This window comes from Salvelinus fontinalis, chromosome 6, assembly GCF_029448725.1.
Source record: "Salvelinus fontinalis isolate EN_2023a chromosome 6, ASM2944872v1, whole genome shotgun sequence".
Taxonomy (NCBI): domain Eukaryota; kingdom Metazoa; phylum Chordata; class Actinopteri; order Salmoniformes; family Salmonidae; genus Salvelinus; species Salvelinus fontinalis.
In genome coordinates, this window is record NC_074670.1 from 24,757,756 (window position 1) to 24,771,926 (window position 14,171).

The 14,171-nt window shown below is 43.4% G+C and overlaps 1 protein-coding gene across 7 annotated transcripts in view; it reads right to left on the minus strand.

Annotated features, from left to right (window-relative positions):
• Positions 1 to 5,657: 5,657 nt before the first annotated feature.
• Positions 5,658 to 14,171, minus strand: part of LOC129857417 (myelin-associated glycoprotein-like) — a 32,378-nt gene continuing 23,864 nt past the window's right edge. For 5 of the 7 annotated variants that reach the window (XM_055925645.1, XM_055925643.1, XM_055925646.1 and 2 more), the window contains 6 exons: positions 11,051 to 11,311; positions 10,611 to 10,913; positions 10,217 to 10,316; positions 9,444 to 9,546; positions 8,996 to 9,049; positions 5,658 to 8,288 (listed from right to left, as the gene is read on the minus strand). In XM_055925645.1, coding sequence (XP_055781620.1) covers positions 8,127 to 8,288; positions 8,996 to 9,049; positions 9,444 to 9,546; positions 10,217 to 10,316; positions 10,611 to 10,913; positions 11,051 to 11,311 — 983 coding nt within the window. In that variant the 3' untranslated portion in view covers positions 5,658 to 8,126. The remainder of the gene's footprint in view (positions 8,289 to 8,995; positions 9,050 to 9,443; positions 9,547 to 10,216; positions 10,317 to 10,610; positions 10,914 to 11,050; positions 11,312 to 14,171) is intronic. The other 2 variants (XM_055925647.1, XM_055925648.1) reach the window with 2 other exon arrangements.

Genomic DNA, 14,171 nt, shown 5'->3' on the forward strand with positions numbered 1-14,171 from the left:
CCCGCTCCTCCGCTCTCTCCACTGGCTTCCAGTTGAAGCTCGCATCCGCTACAAGACCATGGTGCTTGCCTACGGAGCTGTGAGGGGAACGGCACCTCAGTACCTTCAGGCTCTGATCAGGCCCTACACCCAAACAAGGGCACTGCGTTCATCCACCTCTGGCCTGCTCGCCTCCCTACCACTGAGGAAGTACAGTTCCCGCTCAGCCCAGTCAAAACTGTTCGCTGCTCTGGCACCCCAATGGTGGAACAAACTCCCTCACGACGCCAGGACAGCGGAGTCAATCACCACCTTCCGGAGACACCTGAAACCCCACCTCTTCAAGGAATACCTAGGATAGGATAAAGCAATCCTTCTGCCCCCCCCCCCCCCCCCCCCTTAAAGGATCTAGATGCACTATTGTAAAGTGGCTGTTCCACTGGATGTCATTAGGTGAATGCACCAATTTGTAAGTCGCTCTGGATAAGAGCGTCTGCTAAATGACTTAAATGTAAATGTAAATGTACTATTGGCCAACTTACAATTGTTGGATAATAAAGTGGACAAACTATAAGCACGCATATCCTACCAACGGGACATTAAAAAGTGTAATAACGGATGTTCCACCGATTTGTGGCTGAACGACGACATGAATAACATACAGCTGGCGGGTTATACACTCTATCGGCAGGAAAGAACAGCAGCCTCTGGTAAGACAAGGGGTGGCGGTCTATGTATGTTTGTAAACAACAGCTGGTGCACGATATCTAAGGAAGTTTCAAGGCTTTGCCCGCCTGAGACCACCTTTAGGCTGTAGACCACCTTTACTCCACACACAGAGACACGAACAAAGCTCTCCCTCGCACTCCATTTGGCAAATCTGACAATAATTTTATCTTCCTGATTCCTGCTTACAAGCAAAAACTAAAGCAGGAAGCACCTGTGACTCGGTCAATAAAAAAGTGGTCAGATAAAGCAGATGCTAAGCTACAGGACTGTTTTGATAGCACACTGGATTCATCCGATGGCATTGAGGTGTACACCACATCAGTCACTGGCTTCATCAATAAGTGCATAGATGACATCGTCCCCACAGGACTAAGATCGAATCGTACTACACCGGCTCCAACGCTCGTCAGATCTGGCAGGGCTTGCAAACTATTACAGACTACAAAGGGAAGCACAGCTGCGAGCTGCCCAGTAACACATGCCTACCAGATGAGCTAAATTACTTCTATATTCGCTTCAAGGCAAGTAACACTGAAACATGCATGAGAGCATCAGCTGTTCCAGATGACTGTGTGATCACACTCTCCCAAGCCGATGTGAGTAGGACCTTTAAACAGGTCAACATTCACAAGGCCGCAGGGCCAGACGGATTACCAGGACGTGTTGTCCGAGCATGCGCTGACCAACTGGCAAGTGTCTTCACTGACATTTTCAACCTCTCCCTGTCTGAGTCTGTAATACCAACATGTTTCAAGCAGACCACCATAGTCCCTGTGCCCAAGAACACTAAGGTAACCTGCCTAAACGACTACCGACCCGTAGCACTCACGTCTGTAGCCATGAAGTGCTGTGAAAGGCTGGTCATGGCTCACATCAACACCATTATCCCAGAAACCCTAGACCCACTCTAATTTGCATACGGCCCCAACAGACTCACAGATGATGCAATCTCTATTGCACTCCACACTGCCCTTTCACACATTGACAAAAGGAACACCTATGTGAGAATGCTATTCATTGACTACAGCTCAGCGTTTCACACCATAGTGCCCTCAAAGCTCATCACTAAGCTAAGGACCCTGGGACTAAACACCTCCCTCTGCAACTGGATCCTGAACTTCCTGACGGGCTGCCTCCAGGTGGTAAGGGTAGGTAACAACACATCCGCCATGCTGATCCTCAACACGGGGGCCCCTCAGGGGTGCATGCTCAGTCCCCTCCTGTACTCCCCGTCCACTCATATCTGCATGGCCAGGCACAACTCCAACACCATCATTAAGTTTGCTGATGACACAACAGTGGCAGGCCTCATCACCGACAACGATGTGACAGATTAGAGGGAGGAGGTCAGAGACCTGGCCATGTGGTGCCAGGACAACAACCTCTCCCTCAACGTGATCAAGACAAAGCAGATGATTATGGACTACAGGAAAAGGAGGACCGAGCACACACCCATTATCATCGACTGGGCTGTAGTGGAGCAGGTTTAAATCTTCAAGTTCCTTGGTGTCCTCATAACCAACAAACTAACATGATCCAAGCACACCAAGTCAGTCGTGAAGAGGGCACGACAAAACCTATTTCCCCTCAGAAGACTGAAAAGATTTGGCATGGGTCCTCAGATCCTCAAAAAGCACCATCAAGAGCATCTTAACTGGTTGCATCACTGCCTGGTATGGCAACTGCTTGGCCTCCGACCGCAAGGCACTACAGAGGGTAGTGCGTACGGCCCAGTACATCACTGGGGCAAAGCATCCTGCCATCCAGTACCTCTATACCAGGCAGTATCAGAGAAAGGCCCTAAAAATTGTCATTGACTCTAGCCACCCTAGTCATAGACTGTTCTCTCTGCTACCGCACTGCAAGCGGTACCGGGGTGCCAATCTAGGTCCAAGAGGCTTTTAAACAGCTACTTCTCTCTGTTTATTATCTATGCATAGTCACTTTAATAACTCTACCTACATGTACATATTACCTCGACTAACCGGTGCCCCCGCACATTGACTCTGTACCGGTACCCCCTGTATATAGCCTATTGCTATTGTTATTTTACGGCTGCTCTTTAATTGTTTGTTACATTTATTTCTTATTTTTGTAGGTATTTTTCTAAAAACTGTGCTTTTGGTTAAGGGCTTGTAATCATTTCAGTGTAAGGTCCCATGTGACAACTAACATTTGATTTGAACAAAGTACTGAGTAAAGGGTCTGAATGTACATTTAATATTTGTTTTCTGTTATTTATACTTTTTCCAAAATTTCTACAAACCTGTTTTTGTTTTGTCAGTATGGGGTATAGTGTGTAGACTGATGTAAAAAACAATTTTATATATTTTAGAATAAGGCTGTAATGTACAAAATGTGCAAAAAGTCAAGGGGTCTGAAAACTTTCCGAATGCACTGTATATGTTGTTTATACTCAGTTATTGCAGAATTCAATAAACTATAGTTTTATAAAATCACCTCTTTATAAAACACATTGTTTCATGGTTCGGGCAAGGCCCCTTAGTTCCAGTGAAGGGAGATCTTGAGGCTACGGCATACAATGGCATTCTAGACGATTCTGTGCTTCCATCTTTATGGCAACAGTTTGGGGAAGGCCATTTCCTGTTTCAGCATAACAATGCCCCCGTGCACAGTGCGAGGTCCAAATAGAAATGATTTGTCGAGATCGGTGTGGAAGAACTTTACTGGCCTGCACAGAGCCCTGACCCTCAACCCCATCGAACACCTTTGGGATGAATTGGAACGCCGACTGTGAAACAGGCCGAATCGCCCAACATCAGTGCCCGTGGCTGAATGGAAGCAATCCCCGCAGCAATGTTCCAAAATCTTGTAAAAAGCCTTCCCAGAAGTGGAGGCTGTTGTGGAGGCTGTTACAGCAGCAAAAGGGGGACCAACTCCATACTGATTCCCATGATTTTGGAATGAGACGTTTGATGAGCAGGTGTCCACTTACTTTTGGTCATGTAATGTATTGTCAGTTACCACATTTCCATCGACAACGTTTATGCTGGTAAAGTCATACCGTTTAAAAAAATAATAATGCCAACTGTGATGGAACCAGGAAGTTTTGATGATACAATTTTATAAATGCAGACAGATCATTTGTTCGTTCAACATGGTGGGATATTTTTGTGTCGGTAAAAATGTATTATGCGAGAAATAGCAGTGGAAAATCACGCACTGATTATATCTGCAGCAAGTCAGTTTGGTGGAAACGTGTACATTTTATTCCGCATGAAAATCTGTCGCCAATTGGATGGAAACCTGTCTAGTGGGGGAAAGAGTAGAGCTAAAGTAGAATAGTGTTGGACCAATTAAACAAAGTGTTTTCCTACCAATTAATTTCTTTACACTTCCCATAGATACCCCTGGGTCAGAGAAGAGTGACGTTGCAGTCTATCCCTTGATAGTTGTTGGTCTGTTCCTCAGCCTCATTAATGTGGCCCTCCTTGTCTATCTGACCAGTGCTTGTAAATGGTAAGACAACATTACAATCCCACAGTTTCATACATGGGGACATATGGCATAAGGTCAGGTGCCAATGAAATGCTTATCACTGTTATATTTAGATTTTTTTATCAATAAGTTATGCAAGGTAGGACTGTCTGAGCGAGGTAAATTATAATCAAGGAAAACTTTAAGCTCCGTTTGGCTAACTGAAATTTGCAACCAGAGAATGTAGCCTAGCGGTTAGAGAGGCGAACCAGCAACCGGAGCGTTTACGGTTCGAATTCCAGATTCGATGAGGAAAAATTCTGGTGTGAAGTGAGCTGGCAACTGGAGGGTTGCTGGTATCAAATATTTGATGCCATTGCGTGCCCTTGAGCAACCCCCCACAACAGCACCCAGTGGCAGGTTAGTGTTTTTGGCCTGAATCTCATTCTCGAGGCAGCTCTGCAGAGTGGTCACCAGCTGAAATGGCCAAAAGTAATAAAATGTGATTTTAAACCGACTTAACCCTAACGTTAACCACACACCTAACCCTAATGCTTAACCTAACCTTAAATTAAGACTACAAATCTTTGCCGCTGACCCATCTAGCGAAATTCACTCCATTCTGTAAATGTCAACCTGCCGCAAAGTGTGGCAGCCCCCAACATCTCTCCAAAATATTTCTGTATGTGTATGTATGTGTGTCTTTCGGAGGGTTTGGGTTAAAAGAGGAAGTCAAATTTCGGTTAGACCTTGTGTGCAACTGACCAATAAAGTGATATTAATCTTAATAAAGAGGTTGCAATATACTGTACAGTAGCTGTTCCCTTTATGCTACTACTTTCAGTACTGAAAAAATTGGCTCTAAAATCATGTCAGTTAACAGTGTTTCTGTGACTTAAATAGCAAAAAGGTGAACAGAAGATAGTACCTACATCTCATTGGACAAAGCAAACATGTCTCCCGAATATGACCTCATCACCCCAAATCCCCAATGATCCTCTGCTTGTGATAAACTTCTATTTTATTTTAGCATTTGGTTCAGAGGCTTGATTTAGCTTTTTTATTTCAATTCCAATTATTTTCTATTGCAATACGTTGTTTTTTTTGTTTTTTTGTTTTTTACCCCTGAAAGCATTTTTATGTGAATTAATTAAACCACTTTTTTAGAATAATGTCACAGGATTTTTGCACAAAAAAAAATCTATTATAAACGAATTGTGTAGTATTTTATGTAAAAGCACATAAGGAAGCTACCCGTTTTTATCTTCCTCATGTTCAACTTTGTTGCAAATATTATCAAGTGAAATGAAAATGGTTTAAAATAAAGCTTTGTGTGATGCAGCTACTGCAAACAATGAGGGGTGGTGTGGGGGGAATAGCTGTTACATACTGTATCAATAAAGTAATACTGATACATGGAGATATAGAATGTATTCAGGGTGTATTTTCCATACTGTTTTGGGTATGAGAGAACAGATAAACTATATAGACAACAAACTGAACTAGTCACATTCTCTGTTGTTTACATTATTTATTTGTTGTTTGGAACCAAAGAAAGATGGCTTTGCTTGAGGCGGGACAGACTTGTAAAATAAAGAGAATAATCAAACATCATCACAGAGCTCTTATTGTCATTAAGTAATAACAGTGCTAATTTGCAGAAGGATTGCAGAATTCTGATCGGAATTATTGTGTCAAAGATATAAAAAAAAAAATCATCACAATAATAATAATGAACCCCACAAAGTAAAGAAAGTACAAATCTGCTTTACAACACACTATGTGACAAACAAATTAGATAAGACATGAACAACGCTTCTCCATTTTGTTTCCAGGTTTAGAAAGAAATAAACCCTCCATGAGGCGTTCAAGAGAACTGACGAAAGTAAGTGTTCCTAACCGGATGTCCATATTGGCGTGTCTCAATGTTGGGTAACACATCTTGAACGCTCTGCCATTAGGTCTAGTGACTTAAACATGTCAGAGCAATTACATAAAATATGTTATTAACAGTCATGACAACTGACATAAGCTTGACACTGTCATGGCACAAATCTTTGCTTCAGTCAGTTTATTGGCGTAGCATACCGCTAGCCAACTCTTTTACATAAATATTAATTTGTGTCATGACAGTGTAAAGGGCTGTCAGTATTATGACATCAATTTTCATGACCGAAAATGACATGTGTTATGTTATGACAGCGTTATGTCACCCTTATGACAGAGAATTAAAGTGTTACTGAACCTGTAACCGACTTGCCTGTGTAAACCATTGTTGTAAAAGTGAGCATGTACATACCGTAGTGTATTTACACATATGGCTGACAGCATAATAGTCATGCAGGGTATTTATTTACAATAAGTATACTGGTATCCTTTTACCCATCCATATGCAGCGTATTAATATTGTATTAACAGTCATTGTTATTTAGTGTTGCCATTAGTGAGCTTGGAGATTACATTACATGAGTTGATCAATTATATTTGAATAGCACAACCAACTGGTATAACAGCTTCAATGATGTGCCACTCAAATGCCTCATCTGATCCAACCCTATAGGATTATTCATCGATTTCACACTTCACAACCATTGAAGAAGACATTTTGTGGGAAGCGGTCTCAGGTAAAGTGATCTTTTGAAACAGCCACAGTGATCAGTGTTCGCTGATCTTTCAGCACTGTTTACATACACACACACATTGTCTCAACGAGATACATTTTTGGCCTGCTGTGCGAGTGTTACAGTGGAGTCATGTATGCCAGATTGATCCAAAAATGTATTCTAACCCATTGGTTCCCATTTAAGGATAAGTTAACACTTCCCCTTAGCAAAACAGAGAAATCGTCCAAAAATACTAGTAATTGAATCATGGGCAACGGCATATATAGAACATTCTGTGTTACCCCGGCATATTTCCTCAAGAGCAGAACACAATGCAATCAGTGCTTATAATGCATAAAAACAAAAAAATTTGGCCACTTCTTGCACGAGCAGAACCTTGTGTTCGATGCTCGACAAACCTCTAAGAGTATCCATCTTCTCTCTTTATATAAAATCAAAGAAATATTCATTTCTCATCATCATCAAAAGCCACGGAGTCACAGCACACATCACTATTGAACTATATGTGGGAACAGAATATGTGAGAAGAAGATGACTGGCTTCAATTGGATGTGTACCAGGCCTGACGTTTGTTGAACACTGGTCAGTGTTGACAACCACTGGATCAGGAAGAGAGAAGAGATCCCTCATTTCCTCCAGATCCAGGGTCAGAAATAGAGATAAGAAAAGAAAAAGCACAAAACACACCCCTTTCCCTGACACTTCGACTGGCAGCGGACACAGTGGAGAAGAACTATAATGGACGGATCTAGACAGTTAGTCTGGTATCCAAACTGATTGCGCTGCGTTTAACAGGACAACTGGTGAGCGCAGCGTTCAATCTGGTTTAACCAGGCTAGCTATGAGTATGATATAGGGTGGCATACAGAAGGGGAGCCCCAGAAAAGCAATGCCAACAATTAACGGTGTAGAGATGGAAATAGCAACATTGAATCTAGATGATACAGTACAGTACAGTAACTAACACATTGCACCTGTTGTGAGGGAATTGTTTGACTATGAACAATAGAGTAAGAGCTGGGAGACCGTCAGCTGCTGATAATACAAAGATCCTTTTACATTGTCCACTGGGCCGTGTTCTGACCCTGCAAGTAGCTACCAGCAGTCCTGGGTGGCGAGATGTAACTGGGGTTCCCCTTGGAGGCTTGGGGGTCGACTAACGGGAACGTCATTTGAGATGATTCAGGGACGGGCGGAGATGATGGGGGTTCTTGGTGTGATGATGAAGGTTGGTGATGGTGTCTACGGGGGAGGGGGGAAGAAGTTTGAAGAGGGGGCGAATGACGTGAGGAGGGGGGCAACAACATGGCTGCCACTGTGTCCCGCGGTGACGATGGGTCAGGGAAGGATCGCGATTCATTTGGCCTTGATCTCGGTGTAGTCGCTGCCGTCATCCCCCCTCCCTGAGGCCCCCCCATCCCTGGAGCGCCCCCCCAGAAACTGCAGGGCGGCGTAGTTCAGCTCTTGCCTCTCCAGGTCTGCCATAGAGCCCACAGGTTGATAATCCCCGTCTTCTCCCTGTTGAAGGTACGGAAAGAGAGAAGGCCCATTCAGAATCACAGGTTATATCAGCACAGTGCCACCAATGCCATTGACACCTCAGAACATTCAGAGTATAAAGGGATAACATGACAGACATTGAGAGAGGAGAAAGGAGGGTTTGTAGTTATTGGTGAGCAGAGGCGTAAAACAAGGAGATTGAGGCGGTATAGCATATCCTGTTAGTATCGAGGCAGCCGTGCAACAGTAGTCGTGGAAATCAAAGGCAATACAGCACATGGAAGCTGATCTCAGACAGCAGACGACTGTGGGCCAGATCTGGTTGTTTTGTGACACATACAATGTGGCTCAGTTCTGGCACCACAATGAGTCATATGGCCCAGATCTGGTCCGAATGTAGGAGATGCGAACTGGGGGAGGGTTGGCACTTTGCTTATGGGCCATCTCTGGCTTGAGTTATGTGGCCCTAACAACTTCCCATAGTTACTTTTGGTCTGAATGTGGTCTGGACATTTGGTCTGGACATTTCATGCTACAGATCCACTTCAGGACCGTAACACCAACCACACCAAGTGGTTAACTGGGTAAAATGGTAAGTCGTAATATTGTAGATTAGAGCCAAATTTGGGCCATTGTATAATTTTGCTGTCTGTGATGTGTGAGGGATGCTGTCTACCACTGGGACTTGGAGTTGGGATTGGGGCTGGGTTGTTTAGGAACCTTACCGTGCTCTCCTCTAGAATGGAGTTAAACTTTGAGCCCAGAAGCTCTGTCTTAAGCTGTGCAAGAGTAAGGGAAGAGAAAACAGAGACAGAAGAACGCAGAGAAGCGATGAAGCAGAAAACAGTGGTTTTGGAGAGGCTATGGTCGCAGCTACACCTGTGGTACTGTGATAGATAGCTATAGTGGTACTGGGATTCTCAGGCTAGGCCAGTAGTTGGCTGGGGAAGTTTACATTTTCTCTTTAACATAAGAGGTCATATAGGTTTTTGATTATTTATGAGTATCTCCACGGAATGAACCTGACTTTACATCAAAAATAGGACATGAATTGAACGGGTAGAGTATAGTTTCAGTATCAGCAACGGGTAAGCTATCATTCTCCCGTTTAAGACAGATCTGAGAATGGTCATTATCATCATTATAGTCATCATCATCATCAACATGTCTCACCACTTTCTTCCTCAGACATTGTTTGTCCTTCTTGACTGTGCTGTAGTACAGCGCTGGGTTCTCCAGTTTAGAGACCAGGTCCTGCCCAGGGTTGCCATTCTCTCTGGGGGGTGGAGTTACAAGATCAGACTCGGTCTCATGGCCAATAACTCAGGGCGACACTCCAAGCCTGGGCATCCATTTTAAAACAAGGGCCTGTTTCCCAACGCAGTTAATAATCTACAGGCCTATGGTTCATGGTTGTGGTCGACGTTCATGGTTGTGGTTATTGTTTCATGGGTTTAGTTGCGGTTGAGCCGGCACCCTCTCTTGGAGCGACTTTCAGTAAAAGCTTTTGTCGGAATGTGATGTATTGGTATAATGCTGAAGCACCTTAGTTAAGTAGGCTACCGTGGCTGTATTTTTAGCATAGCAGGTCAAGGGTGCAAAGCAGTATCAAAGCAGGGAATTGAGCCTGCAAACTATAGGCTACGGTTAGTCTGGCTTGCTAACCCCACTCCACCAGGCAGCCATTTTGAATCTCCATCTCAGAGGATTTCAGAAATGGGACTAGGGATGGCAAATTCATTGAACTCGCTCTGGCGTTAGCATAACTTATGACTCTGATTCTCAAGTCCGTTCATCGATCAATCATTCACTCATGAATACACAGAGGTGTTTTAGAATGGATGGCTAGGCTGAAGTGTTTCCTTATCGTCAATTCAAACAGGAAATGACCTGTACCTGTAACTCGCATCGACCCCTGTCACAGTTAGTGAAGGGTGGATACTCACTTCTTGTTGTTATGGCCCACATATCTCACTGCTGCGATGATGAAGGCGATGACAGCCACTCCACCGATGGTGCCAACGATCACTGCCATCATGTACTTCTCTAACATCGGACAAGAACATCATATTGAAGACAGTGTAGAAACATAAAATACTGTTTAGCTAGGTCCTGGTACTATAACTTATTTACATTCATGATAATGCCATTGCCATACCAAGCCAATGGGGTAGCCAGGTAATGCTCTTACTTATACAGTCAATCTAGATATCATATAAAGTTCCTACACTTCTCATTTCAGTTCAATCGCTCATGTATGCTTGGCTATACAACGTATAGCATTTTAATTGTATGGATTTGTTTCTGTGTTTAACCATAAACTTGAACTTGTGTACTCACTCTCCTGCTGTAACTCCAGATGAAAGCTCTCCGACCCGTATATGTTGCTAATGCTGCAGTGCACATTGACAGCACCGTTGCCCAAGCGCTCACCCTTCTCCCGTAGTTTTATCATGCCCGTGGACGTGTGGCCGTCCGTGTGCGTGTAGTAGTTGTAGCGGCCGTCCGTGTCGTTGATGGTGATGTTCTTGTCGGGGAGGTAGAACTCGATGATGGGCTCAGGGTTACCCGTAGCCATGCAAACACACTGGACTCCCTCCCTCACCACCGTGCACTTGGACTCTTCCAGAAGGACAGGGGCATCTAAAGAGAGGGTGGAGGTAAGGGGTATGACTGACATGTAGAGTGGGATGACATGGTGTAGCGCGGTGTAATGTAGGTGGTACAATACGATGTGATACCATGTGTTATGATTCCACGTGACATGATGACCCACTCACATTCCACAGTGATGTTAAGGGAGCTGCTGGCTCGTCCGTGTTCGTTCTCTGCCAGGCAGCGGTACTGTCCGTCTCCCTGAGGGGTGAGCTCCAGAAGCTCCAGCACAGACACCTCCTCGGCCGTGATGGTGCCCACCAGCTCCCCGTCCTTCACCCAGGTGAGGGTGGGTGCGGGATTGCCTTTGGTGCTACATTGCAGGGAGATGGAGGAACCTTCCAAAATGGTCAGGGAGCCATTTACCACTGGCTCACTGGGAGGATCTGCAGGGAGGATAGAGAGGGGATGAAAGGTAGAGTTATATGAGGAGAAAGAAAGGAGTTAAAATGTTTTACTGTGTATAAACAAGAGCAAGAAGCTATGGGCCAGGTTTATCACATGACTAATACATCGTTATATACAGTGGGGGGGGGAGTATTTAGTCAGCCACCAATTGTGCAAGTTCTCCCACTTAAAAAGATGAGAGAGGCCTGTAATTTTCATCATAGGTACACTTCAACTATGACAGACAAAATGAGAAAAAGAAATCCAGAAAATCACATTGTAGGATTTTTTATGAATTTATTTGCAAATTATGGTGGAAAATAAGTATTTGGTCACCGACAAACAAGCAAGATTTCTGGCTCTCACAGACCTGTAACTTCTTCTTTAAGAGGCTCCTCTGTCCTCCACTCGTTACCTGTATTAACTTCTTGCGAATATAGGGGGTGCTGTTTCGACTTAGCATAAATCGGGCTCCAGATTAAACGGCTTCCTACTCAATTCTTGCTCGTACAATATGCATATTATTATTATTATTGGATAGAAAACACTCTCTAGTTTCTATAGCCGTTGGAATTTTGTCTCTGAGTGAAACAGAACTCCTTCTACAGCACTTTTCATGACAGGGAGTGAGATTTCAGACATCTTGGCCCCTGTTCCCAGGTCGGTTGTAAAGTCCCTGTAAATGCTATGGAGAAACACACACTGCCTACGTCTTCCTCTGGATGTCAGTACGTGGTGACGCTTTGAATGGAGTCGATTGCGCAATCAGGGCCTCTATAAAAGAGCACAAGGTGGAAGTAGCTTCCTTTTCTTCCTGCGCCTGACGCACGATGGACGTCGGACTGGCTCTCTTTCCAAGCTGTTGTTTAGCCAGTAATATTTCTCCGGTCATGTTTTTACTCGTTATAGGTGTTAAAAACATCATAAGGTCGTTAATTTGAACCGTTTTATAGCAATTTATATCCGTTTAGGGCGATTTTATGGCATTTCTGTGTAATGCACTTTGAAGCGCTGGGCACTTTTCGAGTGCATGGTGAACGTTAGTGGACATTTCGACGGGACAAGAGGAGATCTTTCGACCAAAAGACGATTAGACCGGAGAAAGGATTCATTGCCCAAGATTCTGATGGAAGAACAGCTCATAGTAAGAACTATTTATGATGATAAATCGTGTTTCTGTCGAAAAATGTTAAACGCTTATGCCGCCATTTTGTTTGGTATAGCTTCGCTTGGCGCAACCTGTATTGAAAAGTAAGGATAATTTAAAAAATGTAATTCAGTGATTGCATTAAGAATTAAATTGTCTATCAATCGCTGTCCACCCTGTATTTTTTAGTCAAGTTTATGAGTATTTATGTATAAGACTAGATCACTGTCTAATATGGAGCACGACATTTTCTGACCAGCTGGGCTACTTTTCTCATTGTCTAACCATGATTTTGGTGGCTAAATATGCACATTTTCGAACAAACTCTATATGTATGTTGTAATATGATGTTACAGGAGTGTCATCTGAAGAATTCTGAGAAGGTTAGTGAAAAAATTAATACATTTTGGTGGTGATAATGCTATCGCTCTTTTTGCCGTGAATCAATGCTGGGGTAATGTTTGCACATGTGCTATGGTAATATAACGATTTATTGTGTTTTCGCTGTAAGACACTTAAAAAATCTGAAATATTGTCTGGATTCACAGGATCTGTGTCTTTCAATTAGTGTACGCTGTGTATTTTTAAGAAATGTTTTATGATTAGTAATTAGGTAATACACGTTGCTCTCTGTATTTTTTCTAGTCGAGTTGTGATGGTGGGTGCAATTGTAAACTATGATTTATACCTGAAATATGCACATTTTTCTAACAAAACCTATCCTATACAATAAATATGTTATCAGACTGTCATCTGATGAGGTTTTTTCTTGGTTAGTGGCTATCAATATCTTTATTTGGCCGAATTGGTGATAGCTACTGATGCAGTAAGAAAATGGTGGAGTAAGAAAAGTGTTGTCTTTTGCGAACAGTGGTTGGCTAATAGATTTACATATTGTGTCTTCCCTGTAAAACATTTTACAAATCAGAGATGATGGCTTGAATCACAAGATCTGTATCTTTCATTTGGTGTCTTGGACTTGTGATTTCATGAACATTTTTTTTATGATATCCCTGTAACTTTAGGCTAGGCTATGCTAGTCAGCTTTTGTGTTGGGGGGGATCCCGGATCCGGGTTTGGTAGGCGTTAGAGGTTAATGGCACCTGTTTGAACTTGTTATCAGTATAAAAGACACCTGTCCACAACCTCAAACAGTTACACGCCAAACTCCACTATGGCCAAGACCAAAGAGCTGTCAAAGGACACCAGAAACATAATTGTAGACCTGCACCAGGCTGGGAAGACTGAATCTGCAATAGGTAAGCAGCTTGGTTTGAAGAAATCAACTGTGGGAGCAATTATTAGGAAATGGAAGACATACAAGACCACTGATAATCTCCCTCAATCTGGGGCTCCACGCAGATCTCACCCCGTGGGGTCAAAATGATCACAAGAACGGTGAGCAAAAATCCCAGAACCACACGGGGGGACCTAGTGAATGACCTGCAGAGAGCTGGGACCAAAGTAACAAAGCCTACCATCAGTAACACACTACGCCGCCAGGGACTCAAATCCTACAGTGCCAGACGTGTCCCCCTGCTTAAGCCAGTACATGTCCAGGCCCGTCTGAAGTTTGCTAGAGAGCATTTGGATGATCCAAAAGAAGATTGGGAGAATGTCATATGGTCAGATGAAACCAAAATAGAACTTTTTGGTAAAAACTCAACTCGTCGTGTTTGGAGGACAAAGAATGCTGAGTTGCATCCAAAGAA